This window comes from Bacillus rossius, chromosome 1 (genome assembly GCF_032445375.1).
Source record: "Bacillus rossius redtenbacheri isolate Brsri chromosome 1, Brsri_v3, whole genome shotgun sequence".
Classification (NCBI taxonomy): Eukaryota; Metazoa; Arthropoda; class Insecta; order Phasmatodea; family Bacillidae; genus Bacillus; species Bacillus rossius.
Window position 1 is genome coordinate 291,172,889 of NC_086330.1, and position 27,712 is coordinate 291,200,600.

Here is a 27,712-nt window from a genome sequence, read left to right on the forward strand (position 1 = left end):
GCATCCTGCATATGGTTACATTTTATGTAGTAATTGATGTAGGAATGTAAGGTATGTTGAAAAGTTCTTAGGTGTAGGAGATTGGGAGTTCACAAGAAGTGGTCAAAACTGGTCAAAACTGAATAAAGTCCAGCACGGCCAAAATTGGAAAAACCCACCTTTTAGCCGACCGGTGGTCAAAACCTTAACAACCCTGACACTGCCGCAGGTCCGACATAATGACAACAGGAAAAAAAGACACGAGCTGAAGCACAGCTAGTAGTGAACTGAGCCAAGACGAACATCTTATCCGAGACCTGCGTCTACACGTTCCCTTTTATCCTATCAGTTCTCGGAAAATGATGCTTTTCCCCTCAGTTCTACGATCTGACCTTGGATTTCATTTCGATTCGACAAGACGTACGTTTTGCTGTCTACATGCCACGTTTTATATGATAGGATTTGTCTAGTCAGACACGTCCGCTAAGACGTAGCGTGTAAACCCGCCTTTACAAAGTAGTACATTAAAAATTAAGAGGGGCTCGTCATTGAAAAAAATATAATTCCGAAAATGTATTTTGCCTAGTTCCTGACATCTAGTGTAAAGATTATGTAAAACGGCATTGCGATAATTCTATTTATTTACAGTGATTTACCGTTTTAATCGTTGATCATGTATATGGTCATTTAGGTTAGATTTGTGACATATAAATACATAACCTTTACGGAACTACACAGAAACATGAGCTCAATATTTATATATTTTTAATAATTGATAAACTTACCTGTGAAACGAAACACTGCTTCCGTTTTCAAACTTTTGATTACACATATATGCAACTTAAGACGTCACCATTCTTATTCAAATACATACGCAGAAGGCTAAACAACGATCCATTCCTGGGGCCTGTTTCATAAAATGACTGCTATTAGAAGCTGTTAATATAAGACTCCTAGAAAGAAAAATAGTAGTTCCAAAATTTGTGTTTCAATAATAAATTAGCTAGATCTGTTTCATAAAAAGTAGCAGAAACATTTATAAGTCTCCCACTTGTAAAATAAGTGTATATTACAAGTATTTTGTTACATAAAACTAGATACTCATAAAAGCTATTAGTAGTGAAAATTGTCATATTATAAGCTTATAATATAAGTACAACAGAAATAGTGTTTCAATAAATGATTTGTTTTGTAGTAGGGGAAGTAAGGGGAATCGCGCCACAGGAGGTAATACCGCCACCCCATTGAAATTCCGTATTGTACGCGTTGGCCGCTCCCCGACTGCAGTGCCATCTCTGGACACCCAAGTGAAACACTTGAGAACTGTCATGGTGGATCTGCGCGTAACGCTTCGTTTGTGAGAGCGACAAATGTATTATAGCGCATAATTAATCTAATATTTGACACTATATAATTACGGGGTAGTGTTAATCTTGACATCCTATACATATTTAAAAAGTCAATTTCTTTAGCCAATTTTTGAATTCACTGTTTACCATGTTAAATGAGTAGGAGGAAAACTGCGTGCTAACCGTTCAAGGGGCAATACCGTCACAGCAGGGTGGCGGTATTGCCTCAATAATGGCGGTATTACCCCAAAAAACTATATTTGCAAATATATTTTAATTTTGCATTAAAATAAGGTATTTATAATATTCACAAGATTACACAAATTTTAATGGATATGGCAACTATTGAATATAAGAACGAGTCATAAATATTTTTAGTTTGATAAAAGCGGACTTATTTTTTAAATGATTAAATGATAGATATCCTTACTGCATTTTTGTTCAAATATCTAAAAGTAAGATTTTATATCCATGTGGGTGTGCACTTTTCATTAATAAAATCAATTATAAAAGGGTAATATACTATAATACAGTGAATGTTGTACTTTTTATGTGGATCCTATTTCGAAATACTGATTGATGGTCAAATGTATGTAAAACTGTCATAGTGCCAACAGTTAGCCGATGTTTCTTTGACAACATAAAGTTTCTTAGCATTTTGTAGGAAATAAACTGTAATGGAAACAAAAAATATAGTCAATGCTGGCCAAGATGAATTTTGACATTGGACCGAAGTATTTACCTATGCCATTGTTGGAACAACATACGAGACTTGGGTATATAGTTTATGGTTGGCATTCAGCATCCCGCCTCTATCCTTTGTCCCCTTGTTTTTCGGTAATATTTATCCACAGTAGGCTTTCAAAACCCTAATATTATTAATAATTTTGAATAAGGTATATTATTTTTATTTTGTGCTTCTAGGTGGGCCTAGAGCTACTTAGGTAGAAGACTTTCTTGACCAAAAAATGCTTCCTAATAGTGCGATCAGTCCTATATTTTTTTCTTTTTAGATGGCACGGTCTCGCAAACGAACAAGTGATAAAGCAAAGTGGACTAAGCAACAATAAGAGGCAGCAGTAAGTGCTATCAGGGTTGGCCGCAGTGTTAAAAGTGTATCGAGAGAATTCAGTATCCCGAGAACAACTCTGAGAGATCGACTGTCATCAAGCAATCTGAATGAAGCTCGTCTGGGTAGAAAACGACTTTTTACAGAAGCCCAAGAGAAGGAAATCGCTAAGCATGTTTTACTTCTTGCCAAAATGTTCTTTGGCCTTACACGGATAGAACTACGGTGATTAGCTTTTGAAATTGCTGAAAGAAAGAATATTCCCAACAACTTCAACGAAACAGAAAGACTTGCTGGTGTAGATTGGTTAAAGAGTTTCCTGAAAAGAAATCATGGAATTAGCTTGCGGAAGCCCGAGGCAACCAGTTTAAACAGGGTTACTTCATTTAATCGAGAAGAAGTCGAACTGTTCTATTCAAATGTAGAGAATGTTATGGACAAGCACAAATTTAGTTCCACTCATATTTATAATATGGCTGAAACTGGAATTTCGACTGTCCAAAAGCCAGTTAAGATTCTTGGCCCAAAAGGACAAAAACAGGTAGGAGCTGTAACAAGCTGGGAAAGGGGGAAAACAGTAACAGTTTGTTGTGCAATGAGTGCATCAGGAAACTATGTTCCGCCCATGTTCATCTATCCCAGGAAAAGGATGAGTAGCTTGCTTAAGAAAGGTGGCCCCGAAGAAGCAATATACCATTGTTCCAAGAACGGTTGGATAAACGAGGAATTATTTTTAATTTGGCTCCAACATTTTGCAAAGAACGTCAAGCCAACAAAAGAGGATCCAGTTTTATTAATACTAGACAACCACAGCAGCCACAAAACCCTTCCAAGTATTTGAATTTTGCAAATTGAACGGTATAGTCATTGTTTTGATACCCCCACATTCATCACACCGATGCAGCCACTGGACGTTACCTTCTATGGCCCATTGAAAAGTGCCTTCAATAGGGAATGTGATATATATATATATATGAAAAGCCACCCATATAAAAGAATAACACCATATGAACTAGCAAGTATCTTCAACAAAGCATAAATGAGAGTCGCCACAATTGAAAAGGCAGTCTCTGGATTCGCTAGCACTGGAATATATCCACTTGACTCAAACAAATTTAGCGAGGAAGACTTCACACCTGCAGCCATTTTGTCCCAACAACCAACCTGTATCATTCACGATGAAGATGTCAATGTTGGCGAAGCACCAGAGGAACAGTTAAAACACCTACAAGAATCTCAAAATGATGTTCCTCAAACTTCTTCTGCCACTGTGAAATTCAAGTTGCAGGAACCTCCAGTTCAGAAGTCCATATTGCAGACATTTCTCCCCTTCCTACTCGCCAATCTGCCAAATCGTGTAGTTTGATTCAATCACAAAAAAATAAACAGCACTCGATAATTCTAACCTCTACTCCAATTAAATCTATCTTAGCAGAAGCAAGAGATAAAAAATTGCAAAACAATGAGAAAAAATGCAGGCTTTCAGGAAAGGAAAGTAAAATGTCCTCTCAGAAAGAAAAAGGAACTTTCGGCAGGGTATGTCTGTGACTACAAATAAGATGTGTAGGCCTAGACGTAGAAGAAACATTACCTTCGAATCATCTGAAAGTGAAAGTGAAGGACTAAATGAAGATGAATTGTGTGATGACAATTCTCTAGATGATATTGACCCATTTGATAACAACAACTGTCTTGTGTGCGGGGAGTTTGGTATGAACAACGAACTCTGGTATAGATGTGTCAAGTGTTCTGGTTGGTTGCATTCTGAATGCAGCGGTTGGGACTCCCCAGATGGTTACAAATATGTGATCTTTGTATGAAATCATAAGTTAATTATTTGAAACAAACATTTTTACTATGTCAAAGTGATGTCAGATAGGCCTAAATACTCTTTGTTACGATGAAACTAGGCCTAAAATGTTTAAAGGGCAAATATGATGAATGTAATCAGATTTTTGACAACCTAACTCAGTTCCTTTTAACACTAAACCAAAAACTTAAATTTTGAATTTGTTTTTATAAAGAAAAGAGTGTAATTATGTGTTTAAATAATACTGGGATTTTATTATTATTGAGAAGCTATGAGTAGCCTAATGTCAAGTATTTTGAGTAGAATACATTATTGTATATGCAACTTTAGCCTAAAATTGAATGACTTTAATTGAAAAAACTGCAACAGCGTTACGTGTTCTGTTAAAACTTTCATTTACCTACCTAAATTATATGAAGGAAAACATATTTTTAATATTGTGTGCTTAAAACCTTTTCTTTGATATAAAATTAGTCTAATATTATGACTGTGTTATTGTCTAATGTTATTTCAAAGCCTTTTCTTTTGCTTATCTATATATAAATAAAGCACAGAATAATTTAATAGGAACAGGTTATTAACAATGCTGTAAAGTGTTTTTAATTAAGAATAGTTTTTGACTTACGAAACAATAACATTAAATTATTTGCAGGAGTGAAAATATTTGCAAAGTCTGAAAGTGTTTATAGAGATGATACACCTATTATTATGTATAGGACAACGACTGCATTACTCCGTATGTGGGGGTAATGCCATCAAATGCAGTCTTAAACAAATATGCTAACACATCGAATGTTTTACCAATAAAACTGATAATTGAACTGGAAATGGATGGGCAAATGAAGATGCTGTTTAACGAAATAATTAAATGTTGATCACAAGTACAGGGTGTCTACAAATGATTGGAGTGATTTCATGATGTTGCTGTGGGTGCATTTGTCAACATATCGTGATGAAACTTGGTGGTCATCTGTAGAAACTCAACCAGTTTTATTCTGTGTTGCACATGGAACAGCATTAGAGAGATGGAGGCAAACGACAAGAAAGCATACGCCGTCCTTGAATTTCATGCGAGTCGTTCAGTCAAAACAGTTCAATGACGATTCAGGACGAAGTTCAATGCAGAACCACCGTCTGCGAATTCCATACGGCGATGGTACGAACACTTCAAAGCTACAGGATGTCTTTGTAAGGTAAAGCCACCAGTGGCTGATCAAACAGTTGAGCGTGTGCGGGCTAATTTTCTGTGTAGTCTAAGCGGAAAGCTAGCAGAGAATTGGATATTCCACGATCAACTGTATGGAAGATTTTAAGGAAACGTCTGAAGCAGACGCCATACCGCATGCAGTTGCTGCAAGCGCTAAAACTGCGGACAAAGCCATCCGGCTTCAGTGGTACACTCAATTGCAAGAACTGATGGAGGAGCAGGATGACTTTTGCGATCAACTTGTGTTTAGTGATGAAGCATAATTTTCCCTTAGTGGCACAGTGAACAGACACAATAGACACAATGTGCGTATCTGGGGAACAAAGAATCCCCATGCCATCATTGAGCATATTCGGGATGCCCCAAAACTCAACGTTTTCTGCACCAATCGAAGATTTATGAGCCCTTCTTCTTCTGCGAAAAAACAATAACAGGACACATTTTTCTGGACATGTTAGAACAGTGGCTCATGCCTCAGCTTGAGACAGACAGTGACAACTTTATCTACCAATTGGATGGAGCTCCACCCCACTTCCATCGCAATGTCTGCGAATTCCTGAATCACAGATTGCCAAACAGATGGATAGGCCGTGGTGGGATTGATGATCAACAATTCCTTGCATGGCCTCCGCGCTGCCCAGATCTAACCCGTGTGATTTTTTTTGTGTGGGGCTATGTGAAAGATCTGGTGTTTGTGCCTCCTTTACCGGTTGATTTAGCGGACATGAGAGCTCGCATCAGGAATGCTTTTGATCGCATTGACACGGACATGCTTCATAATGTTTGGGAAGAGCTTGATTTTAGGGTTGATGTGTGCAGGATCGCAAAGGATCAACATATCGAACATTTGTAAAGTCCCAATAAAACTTGTTGAGTTTGTGCACATGACTACCAAGTTTCATCCCGATATGTTGGTAAATGCACCCACAGCAACCTCATGAAATCGCTCCAATCATTTGTCGACACCCTGTATGTACAATGTTAAAAAATTAGAAAATGCCTTAAGGTGGCACCATTCCCCCTACCTCCCCTATATGCTGTTAATATAAGTAAACATTTTATCAGTTGAAAGAGCGTGTTAGACTTTTTATAAGTAGAACAGTTAGTGGATTGTGTTATTCATCAAACAACGTTTGTGTTCTTCAGTAAAAAGCAAGATAGATAATGATTAACACAAGTGACAGTAATGAGGACATGATAGTGATAAGGCAACCAAGACATTTTAGAGTGAGAACAATGTACAATCACTTGCAAGAAAGCTACGAGTATAATGAACGTTTTAGGTTATATTTCGAGACATTTTCGTATGTGTGAGGTAAAATAGAGGCTGCTCTAAAACACCCTACAAAAAGGAAATATGCTGTAACACCACATCAACAACTTCAAATAGCCTTGCACTGGCGACATGCACGGTGTTTCAAAAGAGACAGTTTGTAGAGTTATCAAGAATGTTGTAAGTGCAGTCAATACTTATATCCTACCTGAACATGTGCGATGGCCTGATGATGTAGCTACAGTAATACATCAGTTCAGTCAGTTAGCAGGGATGCCACGCATATGTGGGGCAGTGGACGGAACATTAACAAATATGGATGACTTTGAACCTATATATGTAGATAGGCATGGCAATCATTCCATTAATGTGATGCTTGTTTGTGGTGCTGACCTGAAATTTTATTATGCATATGCCAATTGGCCAGGTAGTACAAGTGATGCAAGAGTTTTAAGAAACAGTGGACTTTTCCGTATGATGGAAGAAGAATGGCGACCATTTCCTGGATCTGTTCTTCTAGGAGATTCAATTTACCCTCTCAAGCCATGGCTAATACCGCCCGTAATAAGAAATGAAGGGAACATTGCTGAAAGAAGATTTCTACGAGCACACAAAGAAACAAGACGCGTTGTAGAATGTGCAATCGGCATATTAAAAGAGAAGTTCCCTTGCCTCAATTATTTGAGGCTTGAACCAGAATTTGTGTTCAAAGTTGTCTTGTGTTGTGTTGCTCTTTGTAATCTCACTAAAGATGAAAACTTGATAATCAATGAGGAGAATGATGGAGATGAACATCAAAATAATAAAGCAGGTTTTTGGTGGAGAAGGAGTAGAGGAAGGATACAATGATGATGTAATACAGGAATATGAGATGAATGACCATCTTCATGGGCAAGATGTATTAAATTACTTTTATCAGCACTTTGCTCAACAGTGAATAGAATGGAGAGTGTTGATAAGTATATAAAAAATAAATTACATTTTAAAAGATGAGTATGATAATATTCACTTTCTTTTAAATGTACAAAGTAATAAGTAACTTGAATATTTACATAGCTTAACATTAAAGCATTTGTGAAATATGAAAAAAATTCAATGATACAGTACAAATAGATGTCATGCAGAAAAACAGAAATAATTATTGAGTCTCATTGTTGTAGTTTGTCCTCTATCTTGTAACAATAATTGTTAGGTACCCTTGCTGCCCAATAATATACAGTGTCCAACAAATTACATTATTCAGAACCTGTAATAATATCCTTTTTGTGTTACATTTTACTAGCACTAATTAGCCTTCATCATTAATCATAATTGTCCCATTATTCAGTGCACCTATATCAGTATTTGTTTCTGTTAGACTAGTAGATTCATCTTGAGTCACTGTTGTACTGGTAATATCACAAGTCAGTGTGCAGTGTGGGCCTCCCAATAATGTTTCCTTTTCCCACACTTCCAATTCCAGTTTACGGATTTCCAACTCTAGTCTCCTTCTCTTCAGTGTCTCCAATACCTTTGCTTCCTCGTGTGTTCGAACTATTACCGCTTTATTGCAAGAATTACCTGTACAGAAATACATAATGTTATTTATAATTGGTTTGGCAACATGCTATAGGTAGCTACATATGTAATATTCAACTGCTTGTAAATTTTTTTAAAAGCTACAAGATAGGGTATAGTATTGAATGTTGGGAAGACCATAACCTAGGATAATTGTAATAGGCGAAATATAACATCAAGTGTAAAATATATTTGTTTGGAAGTGCAGTGTTATAATTTTTAACCTTGTGAAATATGTGTAATTACATTAAAAATACATACACCTTCCGCTCGCTGTAAGTTAAATGAGCTGTATGCATCACTGCACTGAGTGGGTAAATTATTTTTTCTCAGATTTTTACAGACAAAATATTGCAATGCAAATTCATTTGCACATATTGATTGAGAGATTGATTGTCATGTTATTGTTTCTCTTTTACGCTTTCCTGTAATTTGCAACACTTGTACTAGTTGCTCCCTTGAGTAGTGTAACTAGGAGGTTTCATTATAGTGTAATCCTAACCTTTTATTTTAGCATGATCCAGTAAGTGTGTTACCTTGTGTATTGAAGACAGGTGTGCTAATCTTATTTTGTATACTCTTAGCGACAGTTTGTCCATTACATTCTTGTAGCTCAGAAACAAGTTTCACTGCCAAACCTAACATTTTCATGACAACCTCCACTGTCTGCACTTTCCTCCATTACTTGTATGCTGTTGTAATCCTTGTACAACCGGAGAGTCTTTACCAATAACTTCCAATACAAGGTTGTCAATGTCATCCAGCTTGCTGTCAGGGCCGCCTCCTTCTCCTGTTTTTTAATGGCGATCAACTTTGGTCTACAAAACAGCAAACAAAGGACAAGTGTCTAGCAATCACGCCAGCAACAATTACCATGGTTAATTCTTAAATATAGCCTAAATAGTATAAAGGTTGTTAAAATTTATAATGGTTTATACATTTTATGTCATTTTGTGCATTTTAAATGTTAATGTACTATGTTTTGTAATAACAAAGACAGTAGGTACATAATATTTGAAATATATTAGGAATGAAGTAAACACATTATGATTGTAGTCTATGACAGCATTACCTAACCTATAAAATTACATGTTCGTAAAGAGAGGTATGCTACAATACAGAATTACCATTGTCCGCTGGCGTAGATTTGGCCATGTTGTGTCTCGAACATAGAGTGGTTGCACCAGTAGTCAGCCATTTAAAGACACTAGTAAGATTCCTATTACTCTCAAAATATTTAGACCCATAATTTTAGTTTACAAATTCTAGCCATGTCATCTTAACTATGTATTCTAGTGTAAGGTAAAAAGCTTATGATAAAATTTGTATTAATATTTTAATAAAAAATAATAATTATCACAAAACTCGACATTAACCAGTCCTCAGCCAGCTGTCTCTTTTTGTCAGCCATACAGACCCCGAAGTCCAGCCACAAGAAACGTGTTTTCTTCTGACATATAGTAAATTTATTCTGTTGGTCCTACAACATAAAATATATTTATTTATTCACCATATAAAACTTATTATTTAACATTTTGTTTTTAAACAAGCATTGCCACTTAATCTTAAAAAATGTAGAGTCACTATGTAAAACATATTGTTGATTGAATGTCTTTGTGTCTAATATGAAATCTGTAAAGTCCCCTGCCATAGATTTCAGGATTTTGTAGTCTGCCCACAATATATTTTTTTGTGAAGGGATACTCATCAATGATATCTGGGAAGCCATACACGTAACCAGAATGTTCGCTTGTGGTCTTTGGTCTGAGGAAACTCCCGTCAAACCCATCGTTGTTAACACCAATAACTTTTCCTATGAAAAATCTTCTTGAATTATGTCCACCTTCTTCAAAGGACACAAGCATCCATTCATCAATCTTCACCTGAAAGTTAAGAATTTCGAATATTAGTAAAGAATGTATAACAAATACTATTTAACACAAGTTTACTGAAAGTAGCTAATTACGGTTAAAAGCACAGGTACCTACCTCTTCATTTTTTCCTACCGGTCGTACATGAGGGAAAGCCTTGCCAAATTTTTTATACTTTTGGAGTTGGTTTTTCCTTTATACTGACACTTTCTGGTGTACAAGAAGGTTCATCAATGTCTGTGTTCTCATTAACCATTTTTCTTTTTTTCATTCCTATTATTTGTGGTTATCTAATTATCTCTATAAGCACATCTTTTTCGTTTCTTATCAAGTTCGTATGCTTTTAATTCGTCTTTCTTCTCCATAAACTCTAGCCATTTCATCGATGAAATAGCACTTGGAGCTCTTTCTTTTGGTTGATTCTTTTTAATATTTTGTATAGGTTGTGGATAAAACAAGCGTCTCTTAAAAGGCGATAGAGCTAAGTCACTCTGTGCAGGTATTTTGCTCTCAGATGCAAAGGCTAAGGTTTTCTTGAACTTTTGGTTGTCATCTGAAACAGGAGACAAACTCTCAGCTGACAAAGGTTCAATGTTCCTTACATTTTCTGAAACAGACATTATTGATGTATTTGTAATGGCTTCATGTATGTTTCTAGAGCCTTCGTGTCCATTCAAGACTTGAGCTATATCATTGTTGGGAAGCACAACAGGGTTACATTGTTCATTTTCATTTGTGATCTGTACTAGAATAGGGCACATTGATGAACTTTCTGGTTCTAAGAAGACTTCCATATTGGTAATATCTAATTCACTCAATTCAGTTGTGTTTTCCAAAGAAATTGACTCATTTTCATCAGTTGTAGGACTACTGTCATCTGGCATACTATTGAGAACTTCTTGGCCTTTTGGATTTCCTCAAGTACATGGTCAGTTTTTACTCCCCTCTGTGAAAGCTGTGTGGTCTTAATTTAGAGATTACCAACTCTGCAGCAGGCATCTGTTCTTTACTTAATGGATATTATGGAACTAGAACTGGTTCATTGAGAACTTCAAGTCGATTCTGAACACATTTGCGGTAATCTACTGCATTTGGTTCAAAAGGGTAGAGTCCACACTTGCGGAAACCATTCTGAATGCTCTCCCGTAGTGAAGGTTGTTCAAGTACGTTTGCTAATAATGGACAAAATGTTTGTTTTGTCACACAAGTATTTGTGTTTTCTGGGCGCTGCTGCCACTCCCTTACTGTCTTTTTACACTCTGACTTAAGTGGCTTGAAAACACTCACATCTGCTGGTTCCATTACATGGGTAGTGTTGGGCGGTAAAGCATAAAGTATGATACCATTCTTAATGCAAAAATCACTCAGATCCATTGTCAAATGTGACCTGTGGCCATCCACAAACAATAGGACGGTTTCGTAACATTTTCACTCTCCAGCCACTTATTTACTCCATTGGCTATGTATTCGTAAAAAATTTCACTTCTCATCCAACCACTTTCGCTTCTCCCTAAAAACCATTATTCAGGAATTCTGTTAATCACCTCGCGAGGAGGCCTTACATATGGGAAAACCACCATTGAGAAAAGAGTTTGGCCACTGGCTGTGAAAACCAAAAGGACAGTAATAGTCTCTTTCTCATTTCCCAATTTTACTTCATACAAATCTCTCCACCCTTTCGGAGCCATCACTCTGCCACTCTTTGGACATAAACTACAACTTTTTCATCTCCATTCAGTATCCGACTTGGGTACTGCAAGATATCCTTGGCATTGCACTCTTCAAAATATTCTTCCAAGTCTCTGAACCATTTTCATATAAATTCTTCCTTAACGATTGCACGGCCCTTTGTTAGACTTTCAGCAGTTCTGCAGACCAAATCTGGGTGTCGCTTCATGAATGCAGCATACCATTTCTTTCCAGGGCGGCTGTCCCTAAAAGGAGTTTCTCTGTTTGATGCCTTAATTATTTGTTGCACAGTATTTAACAGCTTTTCTCTTTTTCTGGGGAAACCACTTTTAGCTAAATTTGTTAGCCATGTAACAATTTTTATTTCTTCTTCTGTCAAAACTGTGGGCGGACCCATTTTCCTTGGACCTTGTTTAACTCTTCCATGAAGCCAATCTTGTAGTGAACCTCTTGGCACCCCAAACTCACGACTTGCTGCCCTAATATCCATTTCATTTTCTCTTATTGCATGTAAAGCTTCAGCCATAGCATCTTCGGTGTAACTGTGGATGACACGTTTTCCTGATGCTGCCATCTCTTAAACCTTGCGTTTCTCTTTATTTTACGCTAACTGGTTGTGCCAAACCTATAATAATAACATTTTTCCCGATAAGTAACTGAATAGGCTATGTAGCTATAAAATTAATTACTTAACAATGTTAGTTTGTCTTTAAATAGGTTAACTAAAACTGAAAGATTCTATACAAAACCAACAAATTATCTGGTTAAGACAAAGATTAACGACTTAGTAGACTATAATATTTTTTTATCAAATTTGCTTAAATTTGACTAAAAAAATCATTATAAACAATTAAATATTTGTGGCTGTACTAGGGAACTGGCAGAACCAGAGGTCAGCCATGCACAGGCCCAATCAAGTCAAGTGACTAACTACTGGTGTTTTTAAACATTTGAGTACTCACCATGACAACCAAGGAACAAGACAACAGTTTCTATAACAATCAGTGCAAAATCCTTTTAATTTCCTATTTTGATAAAATACCAGCCACCCCAGCTGACTACTGGATGTCTGCCATATTTCATGTCCCTATGTACAGCCATCCAATTATAATAATGATTGTTTAATATTTTCTTATTTTACCTTGTTAAAAATAAAATTTAAAGCATAAACAGGGTGGCCACTCTTCTGGGATAGTAAAATTCCTGGTTTTTTCCAAGTTTTTTCAAGGGTGGTTTTTATCAATATTTGCATACAATTTGTATTTTTGTTACACAAAGCACACACAATATGATGTTTTATTGGCGTTAAACAATAGACAACTTAACTATAGGCTTAAAAATTAAATCAATGAACTTGCTTTAAACAAAACCTACCACCAACAAAAAAAAAAATTATAATCTCACGTCACAAAAATTACTTGACACCAAACGCACGTGTTTTGCCCCTCTTGCGTGGCTGGCAAATGCTGTTCTTCCCATCCATGCTACCGATCTTGATTTTAACATTACACAAATTGCAAATAGCGTTTGTCCTGCACTTTGGATCTTTCTCCACCCATTCAAACTCTTCCGTATATTTGTCATTGTATGTGGTGACCGAACTCGACATTTTGATAGTCTGCGCCAATTACATGTTAGATTAAAAAATTCAAAACAACGTCCCGCACAACTAAACTTTTAAAAAAACTCGAGAAAAGTATCCGTGATACCGTGACGCAACAACATGAGCGCAAAGTAAAAACAAATATACCTACATACAAAACTAGTGCTACCAACATGCCGTGCAAGAAATTACTACCACCCTACAACATTTTCAGCCAAAATGCTGTTGCTTTTGAATACAGAAACATAATAAGTATGGAAGTCTGAATTGTTAACGGTTTCTTACGTAATACAAAAGTTTTTAAATGCAATATGAACAAATTAACTTTCACAAAATATAGCTCACGAGCATACTGCCGTGATTGACGGGTGGTGAACGTGCTCATTTAACAGCCGTATGTTATTGCGATCGTTACTTCATAAAAAAAAATTCCCGGTTCTAATAAAAATTCCTGGTTGATTCCAGGTATTCCTGGTTTTAAGAAATCCTGGCTATTTCCCGATTTCCCGGTTGGCTGGCCACCCTGATAAAGATGTATCAACAATATCAACAACAAATAAAGAAATTGTAGATACCTATCATGTGAAGAGCTCCAAGTTACCTAAAAAACACGATGGCAGCCATTTTTCCAACTATCTTCCAACAGCAAATTTGGAGTACTAATAGTAAAAAAATTTCCCTACTTTTGTGGGGTTGAAAATACATTTCTGTGAAAATAAAAGTTGGCTGAACTGTATAACAGACCATAGATAGCTAAACTAATACAAGTATATTTATTACAAGTTCAGCTAAGTTTTCAGGAGAATTGGTTGCAGCCATTTTGAGTCTTTTACGAAATGAGCAGTTCTTCTTTGTTAGCTTCCTAGCTTGTCTTTTCAACTGTAGTGCTGCCTTGTATAACAAGCTTGCCTTTGGTGTCAAATCTGCCTGTTTTGTTACTTGAGCTGCCTTAAGAAGACCGAGGTGTGAACTCTGCATCCCTGAAATAAATACAAGAAATCCCACAACACAAATTAATGTTTAGAATGCAAAAATATGTATCTAACATAGTCATTCAATAGCACATGCACAAGTTTACTGTCATCTGTGTAAACAAAATAGCAATTGTCATTGGTGATCAGGTTTCTTAGCCCCTTCTTGTGTATGCAAGAATTGCAAGTTTTCTGTTTCATGTTTATAATAGTGATGAACATTAATGACTAGCGAAAAGGCCATATTATATTACAAGGTGTGATAAAGACAGCTGGGTTAGGTACTAATAACATTAAAATAGTTATGTATTCTCAGACTGAAAACACACAGGACGACAAATTTTTTTAATTATTTAGGATGTTTTGCCAATCTCATCTTCTTCAGGCCTTGTGTTATTATTTAAACGTTGTTTCCCTGCCATCTTGTGCCCATCCTTTGTTTTTCATCGCTACGTATACTTTTCTCCTACCTGCCATTATAATTCTTTAAAATTATATTATTATTCACTTCCTCAAACAGTCTATAGGGGAACCTGGGGAGCCTTGACCATGTTTTTAGAAAAACATTTTTAATATTTTTTCAGTGTTAACTAAAAAAATTTAAATACAACAGTTCTGTAACTTAGTTCACATGAAACCAAAATAATATCTTCTCATTTCCATAAACAATTTAAAAACTATTTATTTTTAATATTGTTTTACTTAGTGCATCATGGGTCGAGCCTCCCATGTGTAGGAGGTTTGACCCACCATAAGGGAGGCTTGACCCACTGTAAGGGAGGCCTGACACAGGTGGGAAAAAAATTATGATTAATGTCAGAAATAATGACTGCAGTGTATGTTTATGGTAAATGCTTGTGTATATTTATATCAAGTTGGTATTAATAATATAATTATATCTAAAATACTATACATGAATTTTTTTTTCATCCACCAAATGTCCAAGGCATTTAAGTTTACATTATATACATACAAGGTAGAACAATGTATAAGAAAAATCAACATTAAACCAAACATAAGTAATTTATTATTTGTAGCATTAAATATTATTTAAATATCCACACATAAAAAGGTCTACCTTAAATTAGATTAACAATAGATGAAAAATCAAAATCAAATTTGATATTTAATGCTACACGTTCTGTACCACCACTTTAAATAGGTAATGGTAATTTTGCCACAATGTCTTCTTCTTGTACTACACATCTGTCCTCTAATTGTGGATATACAAAAGAATGACTTTACTCCTTACGCCGCAAAAAGTTTATATCAAACTCATTAATTGAGCTACCCACTTCTGAAACTACTCTGCCGACATGAGTTATCATACTTTTTGAACTAAATCTAACCAACACAAAATCACATTTAAATCCATGACATTGTTGCTCATCATCACTATTATTACATTGAGCTATATAAAGAGACTATCTTGTTCTACATTAAGATAGACCACATTATACTGGTATGTAAAATAAATTATGGTAAATCTGTATTGTACGGATTAGCGCCAAAAAAAATCGTACAAATATGAAATAACTTTCATTATATGCTCTTTTACGTCCTCTTTTCAAAACCGCCTGCGGAGATTAAAAATTCCAATTACTTTTGGAGATATCGCCGTTCTTATTTTGCAATACAAGCCCTATGTAATCATTCAACAGACGCCATTTTATATTTTGCCGTGTGTGCGTGAATGCCTAAATAACAAAAATTTTCCATTAGGTAAGGTTAGTTACATGATAAATACTTCAAAATAAACGGAAATTAAAAATAATATCAATTAATTTTACTTGTATAGTTTTAAGTATTTATAATGTAACTGGCCTGACCTAACAAAACGGGACAAAGGTAGATTAGGTCAGGTCAGCTACAGTATAAATACTTTGAAACTGAACGGACATTAAAAATAATAAAAATTAATTTTAATGGTTGTTTAGTTTTAAAGTATTTATAATGTAGCTGACCTGACCTAACAAACCGGGAAAAAGGATGAACAGTAGGAACTCACGTAATTTTCTTTTTACGTGATGTAGTCGTTCAACTACGTCGCGAAAAAAAAAAAAAATCATACTTGTAAACAAGCAACAATGGTGAACGCGGAAAGCCTACGATTCACTCATCTTTCTAGACATACCCGAATACTCACGTTGGCAAGCCTTCTTTCAACAGACGAGAGGCAAACGCCCGATCGTGCATCATCGTTTTTTTTATTTTTTATTGTAAATAAATATGCAACTCATGAAAACTAATGGTCAATTAGGTTATGTTAGCTACATTATAAATACTTCAAAACATTGTGGATGGTTGATTTGGTTAGGATAGCTACATTAAAAATACTGTGAAATCATGTAAACGGTTTCCTAGCGCTGGATAGCTACATATTAAAAAGTTATTTGCTAAGCAACCATAAAATGATTTTACAGTTTTTTAATGTAGCTATACTTACCTAATATAACCAACCATCCACAGTGTTTTAAAGTATTTTTAATTACTTCTTGCTAATTTTAAGAAAAGAAGGCTTGCCAACGTGAGTATTCGGGTATGTCCAGAAGGATGTGTGAATCGTAGGCGTCCCTCTGAACGCCGCATCAGTGCACAACATGAAAATTAAAAAATTCTATATCTCCTAAAGTATTTGGAATTTCTGATCTCCGCCGGGTTTAATGAAAAGAGGAAGTTAAAGAGCACAGAATAAAGGTATTTTCGGATTTTAAAAAGTTTTTTTTTAAAAAAATCGCCAAAAAATGAATATTAAAAAATTCGATATCTCCAAAAGTAATTGGAATATTTTATCTCCGCAGGCGGTTCTGAAAAGAGGACGTAAGATAGCATATAATGAAAGTTATTTCATATTTGTACGATTTTTTTTGGCGCTAATCTGTACAATACAGATTTACCTAAATTATGAAATGAATTTATAAATGGAATGAATAGGTACGCTTAATAATCTGTCAAAATTATGTGAAGGAATTAACCCTTTCAGGCACACTTTTTTATTTGTTGACCAAAAATTCTGAAAATCGGCACACGTAATAAGATAATTTTTTGGGAATTTTCTATGTTAATATAAATAAAATTGAATTACTCAGATCCGAAAATCGTATTGTCCTATATATAGGACATTGTGACCTGAAAGCATCAGGAAAATGATTGATGCCAACAAAACGAACGTCTTCAACTGGTCTGATGGCGACAGCTCTCTTCGGATGGACCTTAGGTGATAGTGATGGCTCTTCACCTCATGGCCGACCCCTCTTCTTTGCAGTAGGCCTTTGTCCACTCAGAATAAGTGACTCTGCTATGTGTTGCCGAAAGTGGATGAGGTCAATGATTTCTTACTCAGGCACACCAATCCTCCTCGCACACTCGCGGTACTCAAGCCACGAATTTGTTTATTACATGTCAATAGCGTGACTGAATATTCTGAGTGTCCATTTTTTTGTTCGGATGAACGACCTATAAATGGCTACAGTACCACTCGCATATATAATTTGTGTTTTGAAAGCCACTGGAATAGCCAGTACGATGAGAAATAGTTATCGAAAAACTGTTTGCAGTATGGAGTGGTGATACGCTGCGACAACTGCATTACTATATTTGCACCCAGCCCAAACTGCTGAAACTTACAGTTTATTTCTGTTGTACTGCCCTGGTACAGAATGAAATCAAACATTCTACCGCTCTCTCCACACAGGATAAACACTTTCACTCCCTTGAGGTTGCCTCTAAATGGCACCATCTGTTCATCAATCGAAAGATTTTCTTCTAGGTGCAGTTCCATACATCTAGCTCTGATGCTGTCAAATATTGGCCGCACTTTCCAGAACCTGTCATCTATAAGTGGCACTTTCCCCCAACAATCAACAACATGGAAACTGTTTCGTAATTTAGAAAATCGATTCACAGCCAAATTGTCAGAAATTATTGGTATTCTGAATCTATCCTCCCAATATATACAAACCCTTGGGTAGCTAAGATTACCCATAATAATATGAATACCTATGAACATTTTCATTTCATCTAATGTAGTTGCAGAAAAATTCTGCACATTATTTTGTACCGCGTATAGGTTAGTGTTGTACACCATAGCAGTCAGCAAATCACTTGTAAAATACTTGGAGAAATACTCTCTAGGACTTGGTAAGTCGTACACATTCACATCCTCGTCTGGCACAAACACGTATAGTCGTGGAGTAACAAACTCTACAGGCAACCACTTCACTTGGCTTTTGTTTGTCAACTCCTGCTGAGAAAAGTAAAAACTCTGAAACTCTTTGTGTGTCATGCAAGTACTAAAGCTTACAGATTCATAAGGCTCTACAAGTACTGAAGGTCTACGACTACTTGTAGATGGCACGCTCAGCCCAGAATTCTCATCTAGGCCTACATCTTGGGTGGTCTCTACATCAACTGTAAATACTTCTGTATTTTCTACCGAAGTGTGTGTATCTGAGAATTCTTCTACGCCTCGTTCATCCGAAAAGCCTCTAAAATAGTTAATTTCATCACAGTCGTCATCGTCTAAATCCAAATCAGACACATCGCCCATTTCAATAAGTCAGCAGCTGGTCCGCATCAATTTTTTTTTGTTTGGTCGTATTGCTGGTTCATCTTCATCAAAATATACCAGGTTTTGTGTGTTAGCCATTTTTTTCAGAAAACTGTAATGTAAAACACTCGTATAACAAGAAATTAACTTCCAAACATAATGATACACAACTTTCTTTTAGGTTATGAACGAATGTAAACAAGACAAAAGTTCACAACTACCAGTCACAGTGTCCTATCAATAGGACAAAATTTATATGTTGTTCACAGTTCTCACTTTAACTAATAAAGCTGTTCTTTATATAAAATTATCAACTTCAATGATCACAGAACTACAATCACATTTTTGTTATGACTTCACTACGTTATGAAACCGCCAAAAAAAAATAAACACCATAGATAAGTACACAATCTGAAGACATCACACAAACCAAATATTTAACTTTTTTTATGAGTTTACAGAATGTGTCTGAAGATAACAGCACTAGTCTGACAGGAAATTTGCTGTCTTATGAATAGGACACTGTGGGCGGTATTCCAAAACATTCAGGTAAGGTAGCGAATAAGCACTACCTTGTTGGGATACAACTGTAACCTATCTCGCAGACTGTATTCCAGAACGCGTCCCAATCCAATTCCTGTTAGGAAACGAAAAAGCAACTGTTTTAATAAACTGTGCCCTGTACGAGGCTAGAAACTGATTTCAATGCATTCTAGCGGATGTTTGGCAACCTTTGATGGATTTGCTACGCCAAAATCCTACAGATAGCAGCACTATCGTGCGAATTAATTGGCGTAATTTTAATTTTCTCAGGTAATTTTAAAGTTGTTGATTATTTGTTTTTATGACCTTTAAACTATTCAAATATATTCCAGAATAGTTTTTGCTATTATAAAGTTTTATTTGACACACTAGGTAATTTTAAAGTTGTTGATTATTTGTTTTTATGACCATTAAAGTAATCATATATATTTCAGAATAGTTTTTGCTATTATAAAGTTTTATTTGACACACTCAAACACATTATACATCCCCCGATTATAATTAAAATGACTATATATGAGTTAATGGCGCCAGATACGATTCAGCCATCTGGGAGAAATCAACGAAAAAGTGAGCTCTGCGCATGCGCGTGATTTTGGCAACGAAACGGCAACAGATAGGACACCAAAAATCAGTGCCCTAAAAATAAGGTACTGGCCATGTCCTATCGTGCACTTGGAATATGGTTAGGGTACAGGTATCGCATATTCAACACCTAAACCCTTATTTTTGTGTCTTGGAATACGGCCCTGTGACTGAAAACAGAGTAGAGTACTGTTTCTAAATTTAACAACAGGAAAACATATTGTAAGAAATAAAAATTTCCTATAATTAACCTCAATAACAATATATATATATATATATATATATATATATATATATATATATTGCAAAATTAAAAAATAACATTTCTTATGGTCTAGATGAAATTCCAACCTTATTATTAAAACAATGTCCTTAATCTTTTAAATGTCCTTTGATATGTATATTTAATTATGTTTAGCTGAAGGTGTCTTTCCAGATAGACTTAAATGGAACAAAATTATACCTCTAAAAAAAGTTTAACTACAGATATGAATAACTATAGACCGATAGCACTTTTTTCATCCTTCTCAAAAATATTTAAAAAAATAAAAAGAAATATATGTCATGCTACACATTCTTTTAATTTACTTACAAAACATTTATAAAAAATTTCATCACTTACAATGAGCATTGTTAGGCTTCTGCAATGTGCCTGGAAACAGGAAAGAATTCGCCTCACTTGGCTGTTCAGTAAATCCTGCAACACAGACAAAATCATATTTAAAAAGTGTCATAATTTAGTATCATTAGACTTAGGGCCTAAATTAGGTGTAGATGGTTGATGCTAATGGTAAGAAATGGTGTAGTTTACCATGAATCATTAAAGCAACTGTATAGTTAACAGTGTAGATTGCTGGCAGGCTCCAACTGGATAGCTATAATTTTTATTATAATTGTATAATTAGGACTATGTATGCGTACAGGGTGGTAAACTGTGCGGGAGACTGGAGGTTGCCGAGAGATAGGTTGACTAAAGGACTGTACAGGAGCATAAGGGCCAATAGTGGTAAGATCCAGTGGGTCTAGAGGAGAACTGTGCGGGGAAGGCACTGCATACTGGTGAGGATGGTGGGGGAGTAGAATATGCTAAAGGAGGAGATAGTTACAGTTAATGGGGTAGGGTGGTTTAGCAGAGTATTAGAGAGAGAAGGTATATAGTTTGACCAGTGAGCTTGCCACAGGGTGGTTACCCAATTGCAGACGTAATACATTATTATATATAATGTGGCCTAAAATGTTTATACATATATTGTGAGTTCTATTCCCTAGAATTGCAGTTCATAAAATGAGACCTACAGAAAAACAATAAATTCACACCTAAGAGACATCACCAAGTATTGGTGTTTGTAGTTTTATGGCTGTCGAATTGATGCTGGTACATATTTCTAGGCTGGTCTGCAATGACAGTGGTAATAGTCGTAGCTCGTTGGTTGTAATAGCAGTCATAATGTGGTTCACAGTCGTAAGGGGCCAGTCGGAAAATTTGGATAAAATATTACAGTACAGTAAATATATCATATCAACAGCTTTTTTATATTTTACATTTGAAAAAATTATTTGTTTAACATTTAAAAAATTTTATTTTAAAATTCAGCTACCTATTTCAATACTGGTATGTTGGTGATATACATTCAGAAAATAAGTTAAGAAACTCATTAGCACTGAATAATAATTGTATGGTTTGAGAGTTCATGCAAAGTGGAATAACTTTTCATGGAGCAATGTGAATATTACTTTCACTTCTGATTTTTGATGGCGAATACAACTAATCACTACGACATTAACGAATATTGCGTATCCAAGGAGATCACTTAATCCTGAGGACACGATCCTGTAAATATTGATGCTGTGGTACATGATGCTTGCTGTTGTGATTTAGCACGGTTTGTTGGGTTAGTACAGCTGCATTAAATATACTTGAATAACATGCCATCATAATTAAGATATCTCGGTAAATATGTAGTTTAACGGTATTTGCGAAAAAAATGTTAAAAATCCGAAAATACTTTGACGTCCCTCGGCTTTAGGTCCCTCATTCCCCGCTTGCGTAATTGTCCTGTTTTGCCCGTGCAGCTCTCGTCGGTGAGGTGTGGGTTCAGGCCAACGTGGCCGGGACCGGGAAATACGGGACCTGGAGGGAAATTTAGGTGAGAAGGAGGAATGGTAGGCAGCTCCAGGGATAACTCGGTGATGTCCGTTCCACGAGCCCCTTTTACTGTCGCATAGAGAGCCTGCTGCAGCCTGGCGGACACGTCGCGGAATGAGCGCCCTCCCCGCTACGACCCGGACTCCCAGAAGAAAATCTCGTCTTTTTAATACGTCCCGACACAAACTGGGAAGGTAATCCCGTAACTATCGTCCAGGTTACGATTGTTCTGTAATGATGCACAGCACGTGCGTGGTCCGTCACGTAAGAGATTTGTGATGACTGAGAGGTTTGGCGGTCCGTAGATGCGCGTACACGGCCTATGACGTTCGGCTAGTGACATCCCGGAAAACTCGTAAAACGTAATATGGCCAGCGATACAATGAATGCAGCTCAGCTGCAGAGACAACCAGTGACGTTTCACTGTCGGCGGACTGCGAGATGACAAAACGCGCCTCACGAGCAGCACGGAGCGGCGTGCACGTCTGCTCTCTATCGCGTCAAGAATACCACTGCCCCCTCCGCCCGCTAGCGGACCGAGGCCCGCGGGCCGCGGAGGAGGGGAGGGGAAATCGGCCAGCGTGGGAGAGGCCCGCCCCGCGACGTGCCAGGCTGCGATTTCATTATTAGCACGGCATAAGCACTTGAGAAAAATCACAGAATTATTAACACAACTTTAGCGAGTAATTAATTAATAAGCAAATTTAAACATGAATTAATTAGTTACGATTACATGACAAGCGAAGTATTTACACAGTGTTTCAGACGTGAGAGTTTTGTTATGTTACAAAATATACACAATTGTTGCGGCTCGTGACCATTTAAAAATACATAAAAAGCATAATTATTTATAACACAAAAAGAAGCCCACTGGCATGCTAGGGCGCACGCGGGTGCGTCTCTGACCGTCGCACTTCACAGTCGGTGCAATAGTATTGCAAGGGAGGACGTTGACGAGGCATAACGGACTGAAGGAGCCGAGGAGACACTTGGGTTGACGTCAAATTTTATTATATGATCTTTAACTTCCTCTTTTCAATAAACCCAGTGGAGATAATAAATTCCAAACACTTTAGGATATATTGAATTTTTTAATTTTCATATTTGGGCGATATTTGTTAGAAAAAAATTTTAATTCCGAAAATACTTTAATTCTATGCTCTTTAACTTCCTCTTTTCATGAAACCTGGCGGAGATAAGAAATTCCAAATACTTTAGGAGATATCGAATTGTTTAAGTTCCATCACAATACCTGTGCATTCATGCGGCATTCACCATTGTTTCTTGTTTATGAGTATGAATTTTTTTTTCGCTACGTAGGTGAACGACTACTTCATTTTATACTAATGGCAAAGGAATCGTACCCGCCTCTAACTTAGGTGATTTTTTAACGTTTCAAATTTTAATGTTTTATTTGTTATGTGGATATTGTTGCGCAAGTAATAAGTAAAAAAAAAAAATTACTTGAGATCCTACTGTTCATCCTTTGTCCCGGTTTGTTAGGTCAGGTCAGTTAAGCTGGACTCCCAATCATCTGTTTCATCCATCCGTTGCCCGTCCGTCCGTCAATTTCGGTCCGTTATTTCTCTCGGCAATTATTACCGACTCTCAACCATCCACCATCCGTCCGTCCATCACTATTCTAAAATATCAGTGCTATAACTTTCCGCCACATGCTTTCTCGATTGTAGGTAAACTTCTGGTGAAAATAATTTACTTGGGATAATTAACTTTTGTTTTTATGAATGTGATAATAAGTTGACAGGCGGGAACTGTGCTTTGACAAGTGGATTAAACGGGTGCAGTCTTAAAAATAACATTAGTCATGCCAGAAATAAATAAAATTATTCTTCTTTTATTACTGCGTCAAAGGAAACAGAAATAATCTATTTCTATCCAGGCTTTTCCCTCAGTTGCTTATCCCGATAGTCTTTGCTATATATATTATCCAAATGCTCCCTTTCCCGGACGTAATTTATCAGCATTTCTTCTGAAAAGCTCATTCTCATAAGCAATATTTACCGTTACTATGACAATAATAATCGGTCAATACGACACAGCCTTCTATATATTGCAAATAAAAAAATCGATCACTGTTTTCGGAAAGTCGTATTGAAGACTATCGACTTAACAAGGCAGTGGACCATCCGTTGGTCCGTCAAAAGCTAAAGCTGGGCAAGGTTATGATGGACGGATGGATAGAATTTTTCGGGCCATCTGATTGGCTGCAGGTCACGTGATTGACAGACGGACGGGTGACGGATGGATGAAACGGATGATTGGGAGTCCAACTTTACATTATAAATACTTTAAAACTAAAGAATAATTAAAATTAATTCACATTATTTTTAATGTCAGCTTATTTTGAAAGTATTTAAAATGTAACTGACCTGACCTAATCGACCATTTTAATTAATTAGGCATTTACGAACACATGGCAGAAAAAAAATTGCGACGGTCGAATGATTGCACATGTCTTGTATAGCAAAAGAAGAACGGCGATATCCCCTAAAGTATTTGGAATTTCTTATCTCCGCCGGGTTTATTGGAAAGAGGAAGTTAAAGAGCATAGAATAAAAGTATTTTCGAATTTTAACATTATTTTTCAGAAATACCGCTTAACAACATATTTACGGGTATCTCCTTGGATACGCAATACGGAACTTATACAATAAATTCAATTACTTATCTAGTAAAAAAAAAAACGATGGTAAGGATGACGTCGTTCGACCGAAGGCCACCCTAAATCCCGACCTGCAACCGCCAGTATTCACCCCGCTAACGGAACGCGCCCCTAGCCATGACCCACCCGAGTCAGGCGAGCCACCAACAACTAAGGTAGAACCCGGCCTTCCCCAAATAAACAGACCGTCACTTCAATCAACCACGTATAAAAACAAACACTAATTATTAAACTATATTACGTAGTAATTTAAAGTCGATTGACAGAAGCGCGACGTAGGAGTGCCCGGGCACTCACGTGTGCAACTACATAAATACGCGTGTGAGTGTTCCCCTGGCGGCCTTCTGCCTGAATCAATCAATCAGACCTTATGACATAATTATTCAAACCTTGTGTTGCGTCATTAACCACACCAAAACAATCTGACAAGAAACGAACAGTCGCTGGTGTGACGTAAGAATTCAAACACAATAATTCTTAAATATAATAACTTTCAATTCATAGAAGGGGCAAATGACCTTGATTCAGCCTTTATAATTTATATAAGAATTTAACATCATTAAATTCTCTTATTAACTTATCAGATCAGAAATTAACGTAATGAGGTCAACCCTGGCGCGAGGGCCACCGAGCCTCGGCCGGACGCCATGACATGACGCCAGTACAGCGCGACTCGTGGACCGGGGCGGACGCACGTCCCACGGAGAGACATCATCCTTTGTCCACACCGAGTTCACTTCTGGTAACTATAGTCATTCTTCAAAACCTTTTTAATAATCTCTCCGTGTGTACCCGGTCCAGCTTTTCGGTCCAGGACCTAATCCGGCCCCATAAATATCACACCCCCCCCCCCTGCACCACACTTGGTCTGCGGGGTAGGTGCATTATCCGGTACGGGCCGACTCCCGAGGACAGAACTTTTGTTAATTCTCAGTCGCTCCGGCGCTGACACTCCCCGTAAGGGAACTCTTGAGCGAATTTAGCTGCGGTCCGCGCTCCACTGCCGTGGACGCGAGCACCGCCTCAATACGCAGATTTACGGGATTGGCCGCCTCCAATCGCCCTCACCCCTCGTTGAGTAACCAGGCTCAGAAACGCCTAGGGACACGATAATACGGAATAATTAGTGACTTTGTAACTTTGTGCAACACACCCTCGTGTAACATTTTCTTTTGTAAACTTGTGCCACGTAACCTCGTGTAACAATTCCTTTGTAAACTTGTGCAACGCAACCTCGTGTAACAATTCTTTTGTAAACTTGTGCAACGCAACCTCGTGTAACAATTCTTTTGTAAACTTGTTCGACGCATCTCTCCACGTAACATTCGTAAACTTGTCTAACGCCACCTCGTGTAACATTCCTTTTGTAAACTTGGGCTACGGTAATTCAGTAACTCTCAGACTCAGTTGCGTGTAATTGTGTGATTTGTATCTTGTAACGTCAACCCTGTGGCGTGTAACCAGCAACGTTACACCAGAGCCACTGTCGACCGAATAAATGACGCACGTCATTTATTACCTCACTTCAGTGTACACTTCTTTCAACCTGCTATTCCCAACCCCCGCCGAGTAGGGAAGTCCTCAAACCCACGCAACACCGCCGACGGTCCTAGTGGGCCACGCAGGGCAATCGACCCCACGACCCAACTACCGACTAGCACCAGAACTAGTCTGGCGCCCACCCGGAATCATTACATTTGCGACCGCCACTCCCGCTAGGAACCGCACCGGGACTCGAGCCCGAGACCCCGGACGACGGCAAGGAATAGATTTTTATCCGATTTGTCCCCGGACTTTTGCAGAATGACATAAAATGTCTCTCACAAACAACGTAGTTTCTGTAAACATCCATCGGTATCTTATTTTTCAGACAGTCATTGCTGATTATACACAGCCACTCATTAAAAACAAGCTCAACGTACAGCAGGAAACGGTGCCTTGGTGATGTCTTATCAACGCATCCCGAGACACATGTCTTTTTACGTTTCATCATTGCGACGAATACTTGACTTTACACAACAAACGAACATTAAATAAGTCCGGTTATTTCTCCACAGAACCTCCACTATATTCTAAAAATAAAATAAAAATATTTTGGACGAACAATGAACACAATCACACAAACAAAACAAGTTCAGTTTTTACTACATCATGGACCTTACAAAAAAAATCCAATCTTCAACACATTCCCAAATTAAAACATTGTAACACACACTCTCAATTAAGCCCGATATATAAAATTAATTTGCAATATACTTACCCCTTTCAATCAAGAATTTTTCATATTTTTTTTAAATATATGGTTAACGGCTTGCGCCCACAACCAGAACTTTATCATTCGAACTTTATCATATCGTAGTAATCAAATCCCTTAATGTAATTTAACATCCATGCCTTACCTGGGACTCGAACCCAGAAGCCCTCGCACCGTAAGCCGGTGTGCATCCGACTACGCTACGTAGGTCATAGACGGTCAAAAATCTGAAAGTTGGCATAGAAGATGTACATCATTAGAGCAAAATTCATGCAAAATTTCAATTTTGTCGATGCTCAACCATTTTTTTATAGCATATCCTGAATCATGGACAAAATTACTGAAAGCACAATTTATAAGTGTGAAATATTACTTTCATCCTACGATGACTACAAATGTTCATAAAGCTTTCTGAAAACATATAAGGCCTACAATGTGTCATGGTACCGTAGGTGGATAATCTTTGGTACCACTGAAGATGACATGCGGCCAACAAAAGGGCTGCGAAAATATGTAGTGTTTTTGGGTGTGCGGGTCGGCAACCAGATCAGAATGTGTAGTCAGATCGATGTAT

General features: G+C 37.1%; 1 protein-coding gene across 3 annotated transcripts; it reads right to left on the bottom strand.

The window, feature by feature from the left end:
• Nucleotides 1-102: 102 nt before the first annotated feature.
• LOC134527733 (uncharacterized) lies at nucleotides 103-19,294 on the bottom strand. Of its 3 annotated transcripts, none has more exons than XM_063360654.1 (4): nucleotides 17,464-19,294; nucleotides 10,233-14,387; nucleotides 8,781-10,127; nucleotides 103-8,247 (listed from the first exon to the last, which is right to left on the bottom strand). In XM_063360654.1, the coding sequence occupies exon 1, from the start codon at nucleotides 18,925-18,927 to the stop codon at nucleotides 17,845-17,847; it is 1,083 nt and encodes a 360-aa protein (XP_063216724.1). In that variant the 5' UTR covers nucleotides 18,928-19,294; the 3' UTR covers nucleotides 103-8,247; nucleotides 8,781-10,127; nucleotides 10,233-14,387; nucleotides 17,464-17,844. The 3 variants fall into 3 exon arrangements, with proteins under 3 accessions (XP_063216724.1, XP_063216723.1, XP_063216722.1); XM_063360653.1 differs by having other exon boundaries at nucleotides 8,781-9,062; nucleotides 9,372-14,387; XM_063360652.1 differs by having other exon boundaries at nucleotides 8,781-14,387.
• Between the last annotated feature and the right edge of the window lie 8,418 nt (nucleotides 19,295-27,712).